This window comes from Diospyros lotus, chromosome 13 (assembly GCF_014633365.1).
Source record: "Diospyros lotus cultivar Yz01 chromosome 13, ASM1463336v1, whole genome shotgun sequence".
Classification (NCBI taxonomy): domain Eukaryota; kingdom Viridiplantae; phylum Streptophyta; class Magnoliopsida; order Ericales; family Ebenaceae; genus Diospyros; species Diospyros lotus.
In genome coordinates, this window is record NC_068350.1 from 5,907,315 (window position 1) to 5,929,292 (window position 21,978).

Genomic DNA, 21,978 nt, shown 5'->3' on the forward strand with positions numbered 1-21,978 from the left:
CATCGATGTGTCGATGACTGGAGGGGAGAAATCAAATACAAAATCACCCTCTACTGCCTAAAAAATGGACCATTCACCTGAAGAGGAGAGAGGAAAATGGGCGCTGCAATCAATTTACAGATACCAATGACAAACTCTTCACTACCCTGGTGAGTCTGGTCCCCATTGTTAGCCATTAGTATAGCTTTTAATTTATATATAATGTAAAGTTAGGGAAAGAGCCATTGGTGAGTCCCACTTCAAACATGTGCTCAATTATTTTTGTTTATCCGAAGTGTATGTTCTCCGTAATGTAATGCTTTATTTTAACACTATATACCTTTGCTAAATTTGTATATAAAAAAGTTAGTATTCAGATAATGTTATACTTCAATTTAATAGTATTTGATATGTCAATCAAGATAACTGTATTTTTGTTCATGTAATTATTCGTCCTTATGAGAGAGCAAAGTGTTTTGTATGTCAGCTAACATTTTGATTTTTACTTGCATTTCCATGAACATGTTTGTGAAAACTCATGTCTTATCTATTATATGCTAAAGAATATATATATTTTTTTATAACTCAAGTTTCGAGTTTCGTCCAACTAATCTTAAGAATGGGCGACTTTTCTCCTAATTTACCCTTTGAATAAATTCAGATATGATCACAGTTTATACACACATAAAGTAAAACATTCAGTTCAGGCCTTCACATGAGGCAACTGCCACCACAAAAATTTAATCCTTAATATTCCTCGTAAAATTTCACATACTTTACCGCTGACTTATACCTGTGAAGGCTGCTAAAGAACATTCTTAAATCAGTAAGTGATCTGTTGTGAAATGACAATAATATTTTTCAAAGATTCATATTAAACCTAGAAGTTTTATGTTGTTTTCTTTGTATATATTAACTTAAAAATAAAAAACTATTAGTAATATATTATAGTTACAACCTTATAATAATATTTTATCTAAATATTAAACAAAGGTAACGGCTCCCCATTTTCAGTAGGCTAGCCTGGTCCCTGGTCTTGGAGCATGCAATCTGAAGGATCGTGGTTCGTGTCTTAAAATAGTCTGTTTTGTTAAGTTTAAGGTATTAAGATATTAAAAAGGGCCTTAAAAAAAGTACAGTAAATTCTACTAGAACCAATCACTTAAGGTCAGTAATCAGCGGTGGATTTAAGCCAATTTACAAATCTAAATTGAGGTAATAAAATAAATAATGTAAAATAATCAAAGACAATATTTTATCTAAGATGATAATTCTTACGTGACTCCAAGTGCTCGTGTTATTGATAATATTAGGGAAAATAAATTACATATTAGGTCTTTGGTCCTTATGCATGATGAGGATTGAATTCATAGCCTATTGAATTAACATTGATATATTATTCATTTGATTGTTCAACTTATATCTTGAAAACGATAAAATTTTATCTAAATTAATAATAATGTGGGTGCAGTTTATATATATATATATATATATATATATAGAAAGGGCGAAAACATTTGATGGAAAAAGTGGGCAAAAACAGTATGAGCCCCTACTTTGAGTTTACTTTTCTCTTGTCGTTCTCACTTTTACCTCAAGGGGAGAGTGAAATGAGGCCAGGATCATGGAACTATGATTGTATATTATGGCAGAAACGACACTAAACAGACTCTTGTTTAGTTAGTTGGACTTTGGAGAGGGACTGAGTGAGAAACAGTTCTTCTCATTCCTCCGTCCTCTCCACTTACTTACTTACTAGTCCTACTACTCCTACTGCAACTTATTTTCACATTCTCAATTAATCATCCTCATTCTGCACCACCAAGTACATTATCATACGAAAAAATAAGCTTTCTCTCTGCTCTCCCAAAATGCAGCAGCAAAGGAGCAGCATTTTCTTCATCTTCCTTGTCATCTCTTCCTCTCCCCCTTCCATGGCAATGCTCAACCTCACTCTCCCTGGCCAGCATCCCCACCCTGAAGCCGTCGTCCAAGATGTCCACAGGTATGCCAGAAACACAGAAAAGAACCAACACCTGGCTCTCTTCTTCTTCTTCTTCTTCTAGATCTGTTTCTTGCTTTCTTTCAGAATGTGGGTTTCTTTCTTGCTTTCTTTATGGTTGATTTCGGAATGCGGTTAGTTGTTTTTGTTTCGGATTCCTTAATGTTAGGGTTTTGTAGAGTTTGAAAATCTGCTGCTGTTGTTTTGTTTGGTGAAAAAATAAACAAGGGGGCATCTGCATTTTGATCCCATCGGTATGTTTTGATTTTGTTTTATTTTATAAATAATAAATTCTTCGGTGACGGCCATTGGCATTGGCATTGGCATTGGCCAGTGCACCCTTAATTGAAGGTCTCGAGTTGAGCATCCAATGTCATGTCTTTTCTGCTTTTTCTCCTTTTCTTTTTCTTCCTCCTTTTTCATTTACACAATTGACTAACCCACCCCACCCAATGGCCAATGCAAGTTAATATTACTAAAATCATACTATATTTTTATAATTCTTATTGAGTAACCAAAATTAATAATTTTTAATTTTTAATAAAACTTTTCATATAGTTAATTATATTTTCTTCATATTAAAAACTCTAACAAAATAGGATAAGGATTTCCCCCAAATACCCAAAATAAAAATTTTATGAAAATCCATCTGTATTACGTACAGACACAATTTTTACATGAATAAAATTAAAAGTCTTCTTAAGACTCGTAACTTTAGATAGAGAAATGCTATATATTTACATGAAATTTAGACATTCTATTATATATTCAAACTTATTAGATAAAACTGCATCTATAAATAATATCTTGGGATGGTCGTTTTTTTATAGTTTTCGATATTTGTATTCTTAATTATGGTAGGAGAAATAAATTATAAGTTAGATCTTTAATTCTTATATAAGATGAGAATCGAAGTCACAACTCGTTTAGATTGGCGCAGAATCTGACAACTCGACTTATAATCAAGGTTACAAATAATATCTTTTACTTTAGATGACCAGTGACTTGCAAATAGAACTCTAATTCTTAGAGTGTTAACACACATTGTACCCACCAGAATTCAGGGCATATCCGTGAGAAAGTGTTAGAAACAAACAAATGTTAGTAATGAATATGACATTTACACACGCTATAATAAATACATACGTTGTTATGCAGGCGAGTGAACGTGTCGCTGTCAAGAAGACAAATGCTATCGTACACTGATGCCGACCAGTCAACCCTCTGCCCGACGGGGAACCCCATCGACGACTGCTGGCGGTGCGACACCAGCTGGCAGCTGAACCGGCAGCGCCTGGCCGACTGCGGCATCGGCTTCGGCCAGTACGCCCTGGGAGGCAAGGGCGGCCGCTACTACGTAGTCACCGACTCCTCCGACCACGACGCCGTCAACCCCCGCCCTGGCACCCTCCGCTACGCCGTCATCCAGTCGGAGCCCCTCTGGATCGTCTTCTCCGCCAACATGCTCATCCGCCTCTCCCAGGAACTCATCTTCAACAGCTACAAGACCCTCGACGGCCGAGGCGCCCATGTCCACATCACCGGCGGCGGCTGTATCACCCTCCAGTACATCTCCAATGTCATCATCCACAACATCCACATCCACCATTGCTACCAGTCCGGCGAGGCTAACGTCCGCTCCAGCCCCACTCACTACGGCTGGCGGACTCTCTCGGACGGCGACGGCATCTCCATCTTCGGATCCAAAGACCTCTGGATCGACCACTGCTCGCTCTCGCACTGCAAAGACGGACTCATCGACGCCGTGATGGGTTCCACAGGAATCACAATTTCAAACAATTTCTTCTCCCATCACAACGAAGTCATGCTGCTGGGTCACAGCGACGACTACTTGCCCGACTCCGGGATGCAGGTTGTATTTGACTACAGTTTAATTATCTCATGATAACTAATCTGTCTCTATAAATAAGAACAGAAATTCGGAGAATATATGTTTGGTTCTATATAATTTGTTTGGTACACGTGCAGGTGACCATAGCGTTCAACCATTTTGGGCAGAAGCTGGTGCAGAGAATGCCGAGGTGTAGAAGAGGGTATATTCATGTCGTCAACAACGATTTCACGCAGTGGGAGATGTACGCCATTGGAGGAAGCGGCAATCCCACCATTAACAGCCAGGGGAATCGCTATATTGCGCCCTCCAATCCATATGCTAAACAGGTAACGTGTATGTGTATATATTGATGTGTTTCGGCTGGTGTGCATGAGGTAAACTTACGGGTGGGTTAGGATGGATGCGTATAGGTGACGAAGAGGGTGGAAACGGAGGAAGAAAGATGGAAAGACTGGAATTGGAGGAGTGAAGGGGACGTTATGGTGAACGGAGCGTTCTTTGTGGCGTCGGGCGCCGGAGCAGAGGTTAGGTACGAGAAGGCATACAGCGTGGAGCCCAAATCCGCTTCTTTCATTGACCAAATCACCATGAACGCCGGAGTTCTAGGCAGCAGGTCCCATGCATTCATTTGGCCCCCCCTTTTCACTCTTCACTTCTTAGTTTCCACCTTACTGTGATTAATACGTACGGGTAAATGTTGGATTATTATGAGCAGGAGCAACAAGCTGAGCAAGTGGACGGCGGGAAACAGCGGCGGGGGCGGCGACGGCATGGTTTTAGAGTCCGGCAGCGATGAAGACGAGTCCGATAATATTTTCGGGAGCAACGCGCCGCCGTCCTCCACCTCCATTTTGATGGTTATTGTATTGTGTTCATCGACTCTGCAGCTTCTCTACGTGACCAAAACATCGGTCACATTGTAGTATGAATCTAAAAGATGCTCATATGTTGCATTCATTTTGCAATCTACAACAATTAATCGGTCTACAACAACTGAAGAACAGCCCCCATATGTGTTCCTTTTTGTAGATAATTTCCCTGGATAACAAGCAAGCAAGCCCTCCCATTAATTTTGCCAAAAAACAAAAAAAAAAAACACAGCGTTTCTATCTATATATAATTGAATGTAATGTAATGGCCCAATCTTGCCAAGAGATTACCAAGAAAGTTACTTGGTACGAAGATATGGTCAAACTTTTTACAGACAGGATCAACTTGGATTCATCAAGTTTCGTCAGTCTTTATTAACATCGATCGGTCCCGCAGGATAATGACCTTGAACCTTTATTTGGTGGATCAAACAGACTTGACTTCCTCCTAAGAATCTGTCACCAGGAAAACGTTTTAATTTGTATCCCAAAGACCAATAAGCAAGGCCGAAGCTATCACGATTCGTGAATTGCCACAATCTTTCCCACAGTAATTGTGCTATAACCAATAATCTATTCATCTCTTTAACGGAGCCACTTGTACTAAATTGACCCAGATTCTCTAACATAACCAATCGTTAAGGTTGTCTAGACTCTAGAGGAACCTTTTTGTCAGAAGATATTATCTTATGCTTCGAACTGTAAAGGATTCTCTATAATATTATAAATAAATTACTTTTTATTTTTAATATCCAAAAAATTATAGGTGCTTCAACTATATTCTATATTTCACTTCTTATTTCATTTATTTATTTTTATAAACTTTAATTCTATTTATTTAACTTTATTTATAATTTTAATACATACATAAAATTAATAATTAAATACACAAATTAATAACTAAATATACAAAATAATCAAATACACACAAACAAAATTAATAATTAATTAAATATATAAAATAATTAAATATATTGTTGAAATGTTGTCTCAAGTATATGGTATTAAGTATATTAAAGAATCATGCTAGATGTACATCATTTTTGTATATTTTGGACTACACATCGCCTTCATGCACTTCACGCGCTTCTATACGCCTCATAAGAGATATTTTTGTCATTGGTACACTTTTATGTAGCCCAAGGTGTACCAATAGCATTATTCTTAAAGAATTAAATATAAGTTTATATCTCAAACTATAATTAATAAAAATTGTGGGGTTAAACTATAAATATTTAATGTCTTCTCTAGGGATATCCGTCCACTCTATAAATAGAGTGTTAGGGCGTGTGTGCGACCATTCTATTCTATTTTATTGTAACGAGTGTACTGTATTCTCTAAGATAAAGGCTAGAGTTCTGATTTAACTTTATAATTTTGGGAGAGAAGTTGTTTTTTGTACTTGGGAATAGGGGGAGATCTTGCTGATGTACTGGTCGAATTTCTTTGGTTTAATAAGATTGCTCGGGGTGCTTTCTAAAGGTTGGATGTAGGTTTCCTCAAAGGAAATTGAACTAGGATAAATCTTGACGTTTGTGTGGTTTGCTTTCTTTCTTGTTCTTATTTTTATTCTGTTTTAATTGCTTAAGTTTTATGTTTCAATTTCTATTAACACCGAGAGGGTTTGTGAGTGTTAAGAAAGGCTTATATCATGTAAGGATAATTCCGATAGTCTTAGGTTAACATATACGCATACACAAAATTAATAATTTAATACACAAATCAATAAATAAATATACAAAAAAAATTCCCTAAACAATTACACAAAAATTCCCCCAAACAATTTCTGGTCTTTCGTTCAAATATACACACACGTACACAAATCGATCCGGTCCTCGTTTAGCTCGAAAAAGTAGGAGAAGACGACATGCTCCTCGTCGCCGACACCAGATCTGGTCGTTGCCACCGTCGCTGCTCCTCGCTGCCTCGAAAACTGCTGTTGCTCCTCGTCGGTAGTCATCGTCGTCGCTGTTACTCCTCGTTGTCATCGTCACCACTGCCTTCGCTACTCATCTTCGTCTTTTTCTTCAAATTTCAACAATAGAAAGCAATTGGAGAAGTTAAGGAGCAAATTTTCACTCAACTATAGGGAGTCATTTGAAGTTCTATAAAATTTTGAGGAGGAAATCTGTAATGCCCCGTTTTTTCGAGCGCATTATAATTTAGGATAATTCTGGGATAGTAAATTTTTTTCTATTTAAAACTATGACTAAATCATGCCATTACTCTTATCCATCCCAAAATTTTTATATAATTATCTCGAAAGAGAATCAACATAAACATTAAATGTGAAAGCTAGAATCGAACCCAACATCTTAACATTATCATAAATCAATTCTCACATCCTCATTTTCTATAAATAAGATTATACATCATCATTTCTCAAAACGTTTTGTATTCGAAGTAGTAAAACTTAAATACATAGGCTACATAACATACATTCAATTCATCGTGTACTTTGCTAAGTGTCATTTCATGCCTCATTCATCATCGTTTTTACTACAATTTTCATCTGGAACGTTTGAATATTCTAGGGGCAAATCTCAAATTAGATGATGAATCATCTAAGTAAGGGAAAAATAAATATATTTCGTGCATGGATGTAAAATGTCATTTTTTATATTATTTCGGTTTGAGCCAACCGTACCTTATTACTACTCCCCATTATCACAGTCTCCTTACCAGGCCGAGGTGTGTGAGTGCACCCTTGAAAGAGTAGCGGTCCTGGCCCGTACTCTCAAACCCTTATGCAAATGCATGATCAACAATATCTTCGTGTACATATGCATATTTCATCATTAATACATGTAAATGCAATTTACATGAACATATTCACATCAAGACATGATAACATGATAAAATCATTTATTAAAAATTAGGTTTTAGGTAGAATCACTTACAAACCAAGCATTTTCATAAAACTAAATTCAGTTAGGAAGTACCACTTACCTTCTCAAACTTATCGGGCTACCTCGATACTCAAGCGCTTGCCTCGAAATACGTGCATCGCCTCAATTTACGTGTCCGACCTCAATTTTCGTGCCAACCCTCAAAAGTTGCACCAATAACTTTATCTCGAGCACAACAAACCTATAAATCATATTTAATCTCTAAATATCTCAAAATATTTAATTTTCTATGTATTTTCTTCAATTCTCTTCCATTTTTCCTTCTAAAAATCCAAATAAATACCTTCGAGATTATTTTCTCCAATCTCTTTCCACAACAATTCATAATAACCTATGAGCTTCAAGAAAAAATTACTGAACTTACCTGGATGCTGCGTTTTCACGCTAAACAAGGTTGTTCGATGCAAAAACCAAGACATCGGGAAGGCAAACACCAAATCTTTTTATACAAACCCCCATAAAATATTTTTCTAGAATTTCTGAGATTTTTCCAATTTTTTTCAGCCTCCCACGAGCCTGCATGCGCCCCCAAGCACTAGGGCAAGTAGCCGCGCGTGCCGGCCACGCACCGGTCGTCTTCTCTAGCGACGGCACACCGGCGTTCTGGGATCTCTCCACCAGTTTGTTCTCCTTCTTGAATCGATCACGATGGCATTAAGAATGGCTTCAACAGAGCACCGGAAGGCCGTCAACTAGCCTTTTGAAGTCTCGGCCAAGGCATCCATCACCCATCTCCGGCGAGGCTTTGAACAGCCTTCAAATATCAACCAAAATGCTCCAAATTGCATAGAAATAAACCCCAAGCCATGGGCAACAAAATCCCCTTATTTTGAAACCCCAATTCGTTCGAAAACGGCCTCAATTTGAAGTTACCACTCTTCCAATTTTCGGCTACCATGAATGCCTATTTATTGGCAAATTCGAGGCTTCAAATGCCCGTGCGCTCGGCCAACCCATGGCCTTAAGAGCATTTACCTACCTTAGATCGACCCTTATGCAACCTTATCCGACCAAGAATCCAAGTTGCAAATCTTGACAAAAACAACCGAACTTTCGGTTGGAAATCTTGATTTTTCGGCCACCCTTGTGGCTGTTTGCCAGCCAAGACTTAACCCAAAGACGCCCCAACCAACCCTCATGGGTTCCCAGTGGCCAATTTTGGCGATGGAATGGGCTGGTTGGCTATGGTTGTTTTGGAGGTTTCTTGAAATTGCACTTGGGCCCCTCAAACTTTGGCTTTCTCACTTTGGCCCTTTTCACTTAGCCCCTTAACTTTACATAATTGCACTCAAGACCCTCAAGTCCTAAAACATCCATTTGACCCCCGAAGATTCCTAAAAAACATCATTTCGACCTTCTAATTTCAAAAAATTGCATTTATGCCCAAATTTCTGTTTTGGCCTCAAACCCTTTCATTTCTTCCTAAAACCACTTAAGTGTTGTTCTTTATGAAAAATCGAAGCCTCCCAAGCTTTCGTTGACTTCCCAGAAATCCTCTATAACATTTCAATTTTTTAGCCTGAATCGCAACTACATTTTAGTTGTACCGAAAATCGTTCCTGATCCAATTTCTTTCGATACCATAAATCATGTCTCAAAATGCTCGTCAAAGTCGTATCATTTTCCTTAGATATCTTGGCTCCAGGGCACTCCCTGCAAACGATTATGTACTTGTTACTGCTATTAAGTTAATTTTTCAATATTCTAAACTTACTTAAATTATGTGGTAATCTCATGAAAATATGGGTTCTTACAAAATTGCTGAATAAGGAGGCCCGTTAGAGAGGTTTCTAAAGATTTCTTCCTCAAATTTTGACTTAGTGAGAAAATTTTGCTCGCATTGGAGATGACTTAGATGCTCAATTCATGTCGTTTAGTCCCATTTCTCCTGGCAGAATAGAGTTTACACTTCCAAAAATATCTGATCAAATAGCATAGGATCCTTTATTTACTCTCTATTATTTTTATTTAGACACTTGGGATTAACGTCTTTGTGCGATCTCTCGCCGCTCGTGCCATTAATTTTGGTAGATAAGGTAAATCATAGATGGAGATTTTACCTCATTGCGTAAGATAAAAAATCGAATCTACGAACTACTGGTACGAATCTCAATTTATCATAACCCAATCACTTAATCTGTGCCTTAGTGTTACACTTCATTTTATCCACACTGATATAGGAAATACAGTACAAATTATTGTGTTATTCTATTTACACACGATTCTCTCTTTTGCCTAACTATCAAGTTAAAGAAACTTTGTTGCATGTGAAGAGGAGGGCCTTTTAAAACACTTGAGAACACCTAATCGTCAATTATTTTTTATTAAAACCTCGTATCAAAATTTACTAATATAATAAGACCTCACCTGATCCTATTAAACTCGTGATTATAGTCAAACACTACTAACTCACAAGAGATAATAAAAAAAAATCCCATAATTCAAATTCTCAATCTTGAAATCTTACCGTTCACCATTAACTAATTGACCAACTAACTTGATGGTAAGAAAATGGTCATCATTTTTATAGAAATAAATTGGCTTTCACATCTTCATCTTAGAGGCGGATTTGCCCCCAGACTTCAACACAGGCAGTCAGAAGTCCCATCTTCCACCTCGACCTAGATGCATGGCTGCTCAATGAACCTCACTGTCGCAGCAAACCCAGAAAGACTATATCCTCTTTACACTGAAAGTGAAAAAAATAACCTTACAGAGGAAAGGAGGAAGATCACTGGTTTGTGATAACATGGATTAGAGGATTACTCTAAAAATGGAGATGACCTTTTGAGCATTAAAACAAAGTGGCATGACCAATATATATATATATATATATATATTTAAGTACATAACCAATATTCACCCAAAAGAAAACAGATCTGGAAGCTCCAGGACATAGGGGAATTCTGTTACCAAATTTAGACTCACAGGTACATAGCAGAAAGACGTCCCCCACCAAAAAAAAAAAAAAAAAAAAGGGTAAATTAGTCTCTTGGTACTATCTGAGAGAATGGTTTTTCTGCTGGTGCTCCTATGGTAGTACATATGATTAGTCTCATACAGGCATACTGCAGGCGATTGGAGACTTGGTTGAAAGAGAACCCAGCGTGCTACCGATCTATAAACGATTTGTTCATAAGGTCAACAGCTGAATCCATGAACTGCATGAGGAAAGCATACAGCAGCATCGATTAGGACAGAATACTAAGCCAAAATATGGATTTACATGCGCAGGTACAAAGACAATTCAAACAAATACCTAAAAAACATTTAAGTAAATATGCCAGCATAAAACCATGCAGAGAAAACCGAGTTTCTGATATAACCACGGAGCAATTACCAAGTAGGGGGGATACAACTAAATCACAAGCCACGGCTACCAAAGAGGAATAAAATTGTACATACCAGAATTTACGACTCCCAGGTGCATACAATTCAAGTGTTTTAAACTAGGTAAGAAGTCTCTATAGGAAAACCATAAAATTCTGAAGTCCAAACCAATCTAAGACTATACCATTACCTAATTTAAATACAGATGGTTAGGATGCTAAAAGACGTATGGTCTGCCCCCATCCCAAAAAAATACACGCCTGCTAATGTAACTCTAAGAAGTTAAGAATTCCACCTTAATTATCAGTAATGCCCAAATTCTTACAGTTTGACTCACATTTTCGAACTTTATTGCACCTAGTGCAATTAAGATTAAGGATTGCCCATCTGTTTGTTATTGCACCAAGCATTTTGTTAGGCCTCCGGTACTGCAGACATACCAAAGGCGCTACAAGAATCAAAGGAATATGGGGAACACAGCTGGAGGGCGTAACAGCCAGCATGTGCGCCAAGGGTAGAGTAGGCACTTGGCTGGTTTGTGTAACAAACCAGCATCTGCATGTGCATGTGCATAACCAAATACGGTTATGGAGGAGGGATAACAACCTATAAAAGGAGATTAGAAGAGAGAGAAGGGTATGAAGAATTTAGAGTTTTCTTGCAGGAGAGTCCTGGGCTTCTCGAATGCCTAGTCTTGTTGCTTGTTTACAATTTTTTCCTTATAATTGGGAGTTGAAATACAGCCGAAACTCGCCTAATTCGCTAGAATCCTACCTATTGTGTTGAATCTCATCAATTTTGATATCAGAGCATTCGTCGATCACCATGGTAAACCTAACCGAGAGAGTGGGGGACCTGGAGGAGAAGGTCGACACGATGAGGGGAGAGATTCAAACCATAAATCAGAACGTAGCAGAGATGCTCGAACAGTTCGCCATCATGCGAACAAGGTGGGACAAACAAGAACGAGAGAGGAAGGCTAAGGCCCATGGGAGTGTATGGCCAACGGAGTTTACCCCAAATTCTGAAGTGACCTCGGGGGGCGGCATGAACCAAGGAATGGAGGGAGGTATGAGCGCTGCATGGCGATAAGAAGGGAGAGGTCGGCGACTGGAAATGCCAACCTTCGAGGGAGACAACCCGGACGATTGGATTTTCAGGGCGGAGAGGTACTTCGCGATCAACCAACTGTCCAATGATGAGAAGATCGAGTCCGCAACGTTATGCTTCGAGGCAGGGGCCCTCGCTTGGTTCTAGTGGGAGTCTAGGCGCAGGGGGATCCGCAGTTGGGAAGGGCTCAAGCAGGGAATTCTCAACCAATTCCGTCCAACTCAAGAGGGGTCGCTAGAGGAGAGGTTCCTGGCTCTGCGACAAGATGGTACTGTCAAGGATTACCGGCTGACGTTCGAGACTTTGGCCGTGCCAGTGTCGGACATCTCTGAGGCATTCTTGGAGGGCCATTTCATCAACGGCCTTAAGCCAGAAATCAAGGCTGAGATCGGGGTACTGCAACCTAGGGGGTTGGATCGGATCATGATGATGGCGCAATGTATCGAGGATAAAAATATAACCATGCTCAGCTGCAGTAGGGCGTTCGGACCAGCGAGGAGTAATTTCCCTACCCACTCTACAACCAATGTCGTTTGACCCCTTCCCATACAATCAAGAAGCCCGACTCCTCATTCGAGAGTCTTTGGTCAGGTGGGCAACAAACTGCCACTGGCTGGGAGTGGCAGCAATCCTCCTTTTAAACGACTCAGTGAGGCTGAGTGGAAAGCCAAAAGGGAGAAGGAATTATGTTTTCGTTGTGATGAGAAATATTCAGTTGGCCACAGGTGCAAGAACAAGGAGCTGCACGTTATGATGAAGAAAAGGAAGAGGAAGGAGTCGAGGTGGAAACAGGGGAAGGAAGGGAAGAAGAAGAGGAAGTGGGGCAAGGCAGTGAGGTCATTGAACTCTCCATGAATTCAGTGGTTGGATTGACAATACCGCAAACAATGAAGCTGCAAGGGGATATTGAAGGGCAACTAGTGGTAGTACTTATTGATGGAGGGGCGACGCACAATTTTATAGCGGCAGAGCTGGTGCAACGGTTGGGGCTGCCACAAACAAAAACGGCCGGATATGGGGTGATTATGGGGATAGGAATGGCGGTGCAAGAGGCTGGCATTTGCAAGGGGGTGAAATTGCACCTACAAAACTTACAAATCGTGGAGGATTTTCTGCCTTTGGAGTTGGGTAGTTCTGATGTAATCCTTGGGATGAAGTGGCTGGCAACAGTGGGGAAGATGAGAGTGGATTGGAAGGCTTTGACTATGAAGTATCAGGTTGGGGGATTGGCCGTGACCTTGCAAGGAGATCCCAGCTTGAGCAAAAGCTTGGTATCCTTGAAGGCTATGATGAAGGCCTTCAAGGAAAATGGAGAAGGAATGTTGCTTGAACTAGGAACGATGGCAGCTGAATGCAATGACAGTTAGGTAGAGGTTCCATCGTTCCTAAAAGAGGTGTTAGCTGTGTTTGAGGAGGTGTTCACAACACCTGAAGGGCTGTCTCCTTCCAGAAAAAAGGATCATGCAATCAACCTACTTCCAGGCACAGTACCGGTTAGTGTGTGGCCCTATCGTTATCCTTACCTACAAAAAAACGAGATTGAGAAGATGGTAGGAGAGATGCTAGCGGCGGGGATTATACAACCTAGTTCCAGCTCTTTTTCTAGTCCGGTCCTGCTTGTCAAGAAGAAGGATGGAGGGTGGCGTTTTTGTGTGGACTATAGGGCTTTGAATAAGGTGACCGTGCCCGACAAGTTTTCAATTCCAGTGATCGAGGAGTTGTTGGATGAGCTTCATGAGGCCAAGGTTTTTTTCAAACTCGACCTTAAATCTGGGTATCATCAAATTCGCGTTAGGGCTGAGGATATTCTGAAGACAGCCTTCCGGACGCATGAAGGCCATTACGAGTTCCTCGTAATGCCTTTTGGATTGACTAATGCGCCAACCACGTTTCATTCACTGATGAATGACATTTTCAGGGAGCAAATGAGGCGTTTTGTGCTAGTATTTTTTGATGACATATTGGTTTTCAGCAGGGATTTTGAACAATATGCACAACACTTATGTTATGTTCTGGAGGTGCTGGCAGCTAACCAACTATTTGCAAATAGGAAGAAGTGTTTGTTTGGACAATTGGAAATTGAGTACTTAGGCCACATTATATCACAGCAAGGGGTTTCAGCTGATTGTAGCAAGGTAAAAGCTATGTTAGATTGGCCCACTCCTACCACATTGAAGGAATTGCGTGGTTTCCTTGGTCTCACGGGATATTATAGGCGATTTGTTAAGGATTATGGCAGGTTAGCATGGCCTCTCACGGAGTGACTTTGAAAGAACAATTTTTTTGGGGATGATACAACTGAGCAAGCTTTCCAACGGCTCAAGGCTGCCATGGTGTCACTGCCTGTTTTGGCTTTGCCAAATTTTGGCAAGCCATTTGTGGTTGAGACGGATGCATTTGGACAAGGTATGGGGGCAGTTTTAATGCAAGATCATAAACCTATTGCTTATTTCAGTCATGTCTTTAATCAGTTGGGAAGGAGGAAATCAGTTTATGAGAGAGAATTGATGGCCATTGTATTTACGGTGCAAAAGTGGCGGCATTACTTGTTGGGACAGAAGTTTGTGGTCAGGACCGACCAAAAGAGCCTCAAATTTCTGATGGAGCAAAGGTTGGTGAGCCCAGAATATCAGAAGTGGATGATCAAGTTAATGGGATTTCAGTTCGAAATTCAATATAGGCCTGGACTGGAAAATAAGGCAGCAGATGGATTGTCCCGCATCAGCCACTCTACTGCCCTATTAGGCTTAATAGTCCCTCAGGTACTCCAGCTTGATCAGCTGGCTCGGGAAGTAGAAGAAAATGAGTGGCTGCAGGGTGTGGTCAAGGATCTCCAGCTTGATCCTACTTCTAGACCCCATTTCCAGTTGGTGGACAGCCACCTCCTCTACAAGGGTAGGTTGTACCTACCGAAAGGCTCTTCTCTCATTCCATTGCTATTACATGAGGGACATGATGGGAATGTGGGAGGACACTCAGGATTCTTGAAAACCTACAAGAGGATTGCAACAAATGTATATTGGCCGGGTATGAAGAGGGACATCCACAGGTATGTGAGTCATTGTGTTGTTTGCCAGCAAAACAAGGTGCTAGCCCTAAAGCCGGGAGGGCTCTTGCAGCCCCTTCCTATCCCAAACCAAATTTGGGATGACATTGCTATGAACTTTATCGAAGGCTTACCAAGGTTGAGCAAAATGGATCGATTTTGATGGTGGTGGATAGACTCAGTAAGTATGGGCATTTTATTGGGCTTAAACACCCTTTTACAGCTGGAGAGGTGGCAGGAATTTTCATCAAGGAAGTTGTGAGGCTTCATGGTTTACCACGGTCCATTGTATCCGATAGGGACAAGATCTTCATGAGCAAATTTTGGGAGGAATTGTTTCGCCTCCAAGGCACCAAGCTCCACCGCAGCACAGCTTACCACCCACAAACGGATGGTCAAACGGAGGTGCTGAATAGGACATTGGAGACATACCTTCGCTGTTTTGCTTCCTCTAAACCTAAAGCTTGGTTTGTGTGGCTGCCTTGGGCTGAACTTTGGTACAACACTTCATACCACACAGCCTCGAGAATGACACCATTCCAGGCAGTTTATGGGCGAGAACTGCCAACAATATTGAGGGTTGAAAGGGGATCCACTCCTGTTTCGGTAGTGGAGCAACATCTGGTTGAAAGAGATCACATTTTGGAGGAACTTAAGGCACAGCTACTAAGAGCTCAAGCTGTAATGAAGAAGGGGGCTGATATGAAAAGAAGAGCAGTGGAGTTTAAGGTAGGGGACTTAGTTTACTTGAAACTAAGACCCTATCGTAGAAAGACATTGGCTGGTCGTTCCAATGAGAAGTTGGCTCCTAGATTCTATGGTCCATTTGAAGTTGAAAAGGAAATCGGGCCTGTAGCTTACAAGTTAAAGCTGCCTTCACACTGCAGCATTCACCCAGTCTTCCAAGTGTCCCAACTACGAGAAGCCAAGGGTGTGTTGCAAGCCACTGTGGAGATTCCCAATCAGTTAAGTGCAGATTTGGAGATGTTAGTCGAACCGGAGGCAGTGCTAGGGGTCAGGCCAGGAACAGGAAGTAATTTACGGGAATTGGATGTTCTACTTCAATGGAAGGGGTTACCTCCTTTGGAAGCCACTTGGGAGCCTTATAGCCTAATTTAGCAGCAATTTCCCTCTTTTCACCTTGAGGACAAGGTGAAAGTTGGGGAGGAGTAATGTTAGGCCTCTGGTACTGCAGACATACCAAAGGCGCTACAAGAATCAAAGAAATATGGTGGACACAGCTGGAGGGCGTAACAGCCAGCATGTGCGCCAAGGGTAGAGTAGGCACTTGGCTGGTTTGTGTAACAAACCAGCATGTGCATGTCCATAACCAAATACGGTTATGGAGGAGGGATAACAACCTATAAAAGGAGATTAGAAGAGAGAGAAGGGTGTGAAGAATTTAGAGTTTTCTTGCAGGAGAGTCTTGGGCCTCTCGAATGCCCAGTCTTGTTGCTTGTTTACAATTTTTTCCTTATAATTGGGAGTTGAAATACAGCCGAAACTCGCCTAATTCGCTGGAATCCTACCTATTGTGTTGAATCTCATCACATTTGCACTGTGTCAGCAACAATTGCTAGGTGCCAAATGCTTTTTTTTTTTTTTTTTAAATTTGATTAACAATTAAGTGTCAACTGTGGACTGACATTTTTAACAACAAAAAGAAAACCAATAATTTTTGTTTCATCCAAACAATATATGAGTCACCAATCCCTCCAAATACCACAAAGGATATACATGCATTTGGAATCACCACAAACATAGTCATTAAATTCCTTCCAGCGCTCTGTTACTGAAACATCAATCTTCATTACCTGGTTTTCTACTACAACATAATAAGCATTTCACCAGAATAGGTTAAACAGTTTGGCATCAAATTTACTTATATGTTTGTCACTTTGATTTCAAACTAGAAAGAAGTTGGAGATGCACAGGCAAACTCCAAAAAAAAAGGGGGGGCATCTCCAATGCATGAGGCTCCTAGATTTGCAAGGTCTAGAGAGGTCGTTTTCATAGACATCCTTACCCTTATTTTGCAAAGAGATTGTTTCCAAAACTCAAACATGTTATTTTTAGTCATAAAGGAGCTACTTTACCTTTGCTAACAAGGCACACCCACAGGCACAATCATTCCCATACTTCAATATAAATATGTATGTGTGTGTGTAGAAAGATACACACTGGATCATATGCATACATGTAGAGAGAGAAAGAGATGCTCAGACAGGTGTAAAAGTAATTTGAGTAAATCTGAAATTTAGGTAACTCAATAGCACAATAATTGGATCAGATCCAAGCTAAGCTTCATTCTGCATGGATCAAGAATTGGGAAACATTAGCTCCCAACACAACTTGAAAAATCAGGGAGTAGACCAATAATTTTGGCAATTCTGAAAAAAAAAATGTCTGTTTGCATACAGAAATCCATTTTCCATAGAAGGCCCTGAACCCCCCAAGGAGAGAGCAGAAACTTTACTTTCCGTGTGTGTGGTTTCTGATAAGTGAGAGCTGAATTTTACCTTTCCAATAGACTTGAGCTCTCGTCCAACTGGTTCCAAAAATTTTAAGTCAACATTTATGGGCCATACCTGTTCAAAGACACAACAATTGCAAGTGTGAGAGCCGTAGCAGAAGGCTTCGTGATGAAGTTCACAAAGACAAATATTTTGAGAAACAGTATTTTAGGTGTAAAAATAAAAATTAATATTGCTTTATTAGTTTCTTTATTTTAATTTGTTTCCTGGTTTCTTTTAATTATCCTAGAATCCTAATTAGATATGGATTACCTTTATAATCTTAATTAAATTATATCCAGGAATCCTAGTTAGAAAAGTTTTCTATCTATTAGTTGTCTATAAATAATCCTTTAGTGAAGTATTAAAGGATAGACTTTGTTGAATAATATTGAATATTACTATTGGTTTTGAGTAATCGAGATTACTCTTGTTTCTTTGATTTGGGTTCTGCATCACTTTGTGCAAGCTGTAAACACGTTGAGAACTAGAACATATAGTGCTGGAAGATGTATAAGAAAAGTAATTTGGAAAGGATAAACAGTTAATACAATATTCCCCTTGCCAAAATACAAAAAAACAGATAAAGAAGGAAGAAAACAACCATCAAGATGGTGAATGCAGTCCATCACAAGAAACACAAGGAAACAATTCCTTGATAGGCCAACAAGAGGAAAGTGCTATGTGATGTGAACATTATATACCCAATCTGGGGGCAAGGCCAGCAAGATTCCTTAAGCCAGTCTCACATGTTGCAAAATCCTACAAACAGGCGGTTAGGTGGCTAAAGGCAAGGGCTGGCCACCAAGAGGAAAGTGCTGGGTGATGTATGAATACTACACACTCAAGTCTTAAGAATCTAAGGGCAAAGCCGACAACGATCAAAGAGCTAGTCTTACATATAGCAAGAATCTAAATCACATAGCTTGATGGAGGAAAATTGCCCTTTTCTACATTAAGTAAACATAGTTCTTTATCCAATAATTCTCTGAACTCTAGTCTCTTGTTTCCCCAAGAGACCGAATTTTATGTCAATACAACTGCCCCTACCTGCTTCTTCCCCCAACTCATCTCATTGGGCCTGTGTAAAGATTATCTACAACAGCAGCAACAATCAAAAAGAAGAAGAAGAAGCTTATTTTAGTGCCTAACCAAAAGATGAGAAGCACCTGTAGTGAGCAAGCATGCAAAAGAGCAAGAGGAGTGAGGTTAAAAGATTTTAAAATAAAGTGAAGATACTAATTGACCCTTTCACATAAGATTAGTGTAAAAAAAACCAATGTCTCTGGGTTAGTAAACTTTTCCACACAACAAAACAAGAAAAGATCCATAATAAAATCTTTAAAGGACAGACAAGGCAATGATTATAATTAAAAAAAGTTTCTTTTCACAGGAAGGTATTAATTGCAATTAGAAAAAGAAGCCAAGATGGTACTTGAAGAAAATACTCTCATGTTTATATGATGAGCAATAACAGGAGGGGGCCAAAAGATACCTTCTGTTCCTTAAAACTAATGCAAACAAGATAAACTTGGTCCCCAGACTGCACCTCTGTGATCTGAGAGTTCAGCTATTTTCTTCATTATTCTTATTGTTGGGTATTTTTTTTCACCACTCTTGAGTTGGTACCAGTATAGCATATAACACAGAATACCCTACTACCGCTTTTTTAGGCTAACTTGGATTTGTCTACTGCCTTCATGCCTCATTTTGAGCAAAATATCAGTGGTAAAGAAACATCTATTTATCTATCACTACTAAACAAATCATATGATTTAACTCCTGTTCTATTTCTCTAGAAATTTCTTTTTTATATATATGTAACCAAAAGTTGGCAACAATGCCCTACTTTGTTTACAATACTAATTCTATCCGGGGCCATATGTAGAAAAGTAAATGAAACTCCTTTGAGCCAGATTGGAGAAGGCCTCATTTAACCTTTATCAATCAGGAATGAGAAAATAAATTAATTAATTAAAAAAATACTACTCAAGGTTCCTCAGGAAAACAAAATAAAGGTCTAGACTCTATACTTTCTACCCAGTCCAATTTGTCAATTGAATTCATATTCCAAATCACAAACTATAAACGGAATCAAACCATATTTGTACTTTTGAAGTCACAAACCAAGTAAACACGGAACATGGAAAATCAAAGTAAAAATTTATAAAAGCACATTGCATGAATATTGACCGGTAGAATTATAAACAGAAGGTAGTATGGTAGAATCATTGTTTTGAACCTATTAATAAGCGGTTATGCCCTGAGAAAATTTCCCTTCCCCCTCTCATGTATTACTTGAGAGAGAAAAGCTGCCACCAGTCACCAAGAAATGCTCATTCAATATGAAGAATGAAACATCCAAGCAGTAAGCTGAGGAGGCTCCACAACTCTAGCAGATATAAATGGAGAATCATATGATTAACACTCTAGTCTGCCTCATTGCATAACAACAATATATTTGCCCCCTTCCTTGCAAGTTCCTGGTAGTAATATTGCCTCCATAATGTCATCATATATAACATAACAATAAAAAAATCAACCTCCAAAACTCTTAGTGCTTAACAGGCTATCCAGTCTCAACTGTTCCTTCTCCACTCATCAGGTATCTTCATATTGAATAATTTCTTTAGCCACAAAAATTTCATCTGCTATCCACTTTCACGTTTTTATCAGGATACCCATCGGATCCAACCGCTTTATCATTCTTGTTCATTATTTTTTCTTATACCTCCTCAACCCACCACTATGACTCATGTTCATTTTGGAGCTTTTCCTTCCAACTCTTCTGAAATTGTTTTTGTTGCGTTTCAGATTGTAGTAACCATCTAACTCCACATTAAATTTGCCTCGCCATCCAATTATTCTGTTCACACTTGTTTCTTGAAAATAACTTGCTTTTTGCTTTTTAAATCTCACCATTTGATTCTTGGGCTTTTTATCATCCTTTATTATCCCTTTTTTTATGGAAGTTGAATACACTAAGTCTATGATGAGTGGTTAAATTATTGTCATTTTGGCAATTCAAAAATGGCATGCCTCCGGAATCTCTCTAAGAGAAGTCATAATAAAACCGACGCACAGACAATGTTTACTAGGCTATACGCAGGGTCACTAGAAAGCATAGAGGCAGACTAATAGTCTAACCTATAATGCCTCACATCAAATGATGCCTTAAGTGGTAGAAATGACATCAAATAAGGAATGAGTTCTCTCATGGTAGTACCTTGATGTCATTTCTTTTCTCTCACACAAACTTGGCAAGGAGTAAATTTCTTTAACAACCAAAAGTCAATCAAAACCGTTCTATTTATTTACAAACTAAGAAAAGTACAACCGTCCATCATTGGCTTGCTCTTGACATACCAAGCATCACGTAAGAAAGCTAAAAGAATCTTCAATTGGAAAGTACCTTCAGACCAAGCAATTTGATGGGGGTAACTTGTCCTGGTACAATGCAATCCGGCCCCGCTGCTTCAACCATGGCTTCTTTTGCCAACCCACTTCCAACTGGATTTGGGTGCTGTAAAATTTCCATCAAGACCAATAAAGCTTCCATCTTTATAGTTTATGGATACAATTATAAACCAGATAGAAGGAAATAGAACCTTCATAATTGAGAGGGCGTAATCGGAATGAGGGTTTTGGGGGAGACAAAGAACAGGGGAGTGGTGGATTTTGGGCATGGGTTTTCCGGCGGAGGCCGCCCTCCACGGCGCATCCTTTTGCAGAACAGCGCCTCGTCCACCTCTTTTCTGGGACATGCGTGCTACCACTCTTCGGGGTCTATCCAACCAACAAAATTGTTCGTTCTTTGCTGTAACACTGCTACTGAATATATATATATATATACCTATTATATATATATATAGGAGTGTTGATTGAGGAAGGTAGAATGTGGTCGAGAGCGACGAAGTTCACAACACTGTATGTTTTTGCAGAAAGATAGATATGGTGTGTGTATGTATATATAGTTGTGAAGCAGATGATGCTTTGGATATGGCTCTGAAACGGCGGCGATTTTGTGGAGAAGGGTTTTATGGAATATTTTCGTTTCGTTCTGTAATGGAAATTTTTTTGTGAAAAAGGAAAAAGGAGTTAATACAAAGGAAGAAAAAGTAGGAAGCGATATTATTTGGGAATAATTGCACTTCGACTCTTATACTGTGACTTGATATACTTATGTTAAATAAGGAAAAGCAGTCACACGCTTAAAAGCTGTAACTTTTAACTTCTATCTTCAAAAAAATAGGTATATAGTATTTGTTCTAATTTTTAAAATTCTAGTTTATATCTTTTACTAGATTTTATAATGGGTAAAAGCTAACTTTTTCAAAGCTAAGGTACCATAACTTTTACAACTTC

General features: G+C 39.4%; 2 protein-coding genes across 2 annotated transcripts; one reads left to right on the forward strand and one right to left on the reverse strand.

Annotated features, from left to right (window-relative positions):
- Positions 1–1,519: 1,519 nt before the first annotated feature.
- Positions 1,520–4,999, forward strand: LOC127787915 (probable pectate lyase 12). Its single transcript, XM_052315982.1, has 5 exons — positions 1,520–1,984; positions 3,140–3,854; positions 3,971–4,162; positions 4,247–4,449; positions 4,552–4,999. Exons 1-5 carry the CDS (start codon positions 1,851–1,853, stop codon positions 4,757–4,759), a joined length of 1,452 nt encoding a protein of 483 aa, XP_052171942.1. The 5' UTR covers positions 1,520–1,850; the 3' UTR covers positions 4,760–4,999.
- Positions 5,000–10,453: 5,454 nt separating this feature from the next.
- LOC127789310 (uncharacterized) lies at positions 10,454–21,678 on the reverse strand. The gene is made up of 4 exons (XM_052318197.1): positions 21,222–21,678; positions 21,026–21,136; positions 17,620–17,688; positions 10,454–10,775 (listed from the first exon to the last, which is right to left on the reverse strand). Exons 1-4 carry the CDS (start codon positions 21,375–21,377, stop codon positions 10,725–10,727), a joined length of 387 nt encoding a protein of 128 aa, XP_052174157.1. The 5' UTR covers positions 21,378–21,678; the 3' UTR covers positions 10,454–10,724.
- Between the last annotated feature and the right edge of the window lie 300 nt (positions 21,679–21,978).

What these genes read in the sequence shown, in the direction of transcription:
- LOC127787915 (XM_052315982.1), top strand. Translation starts at nt 1,851, where the DNA reads ATGCAGCAGCAAAGGAGCAGCATTTTCTTCATCTTCCTTGTCATCTCT. An exon ending in TGCCCGACTCCGGGATGCAG is followed by an intron (nt 3,855 to 3,970) that starts GTTGTATTTGAC and finishes GTACACGTGCAG; the next exon opens with GTGACCATAGCGTTCAACCA. An exon ending in GCCGGAGTTCTAGGCAGCAG is followed by an intron (nt 4,450 to 4,551) that starts GTCCCATGCATT and finishes TATTATGAGCAG; the next exon opens with GAGCAACAAGCTGAGCAAGT.
- LOC127789310 (XM_052318197.1), bottom strand. Translation starts at nt 21,377, where the DNA reads ATGTCCCAGAAAAGAGGTGGACGAGGCGCTGTTCTGCAAAAGGATGCG. An exon ending in ACGCCCTCTCAATTATGAAG is followed by an intron (nt 21,137 to 21,221) that starts GTTCTATTTCCT and finishes GAAATTTTACAG; the next exon opens with CACCCAAATCCAGTTGGAAG. An exon ending in TCAAATTGCTTGGTCTGAAG is followed by an intron (nt 17,689 to 21,025) that starts GTACTTTCCAAT and finishes GTCTTTGAACAG; the next exon opens with GTATGGCCCATAAATGTTGA.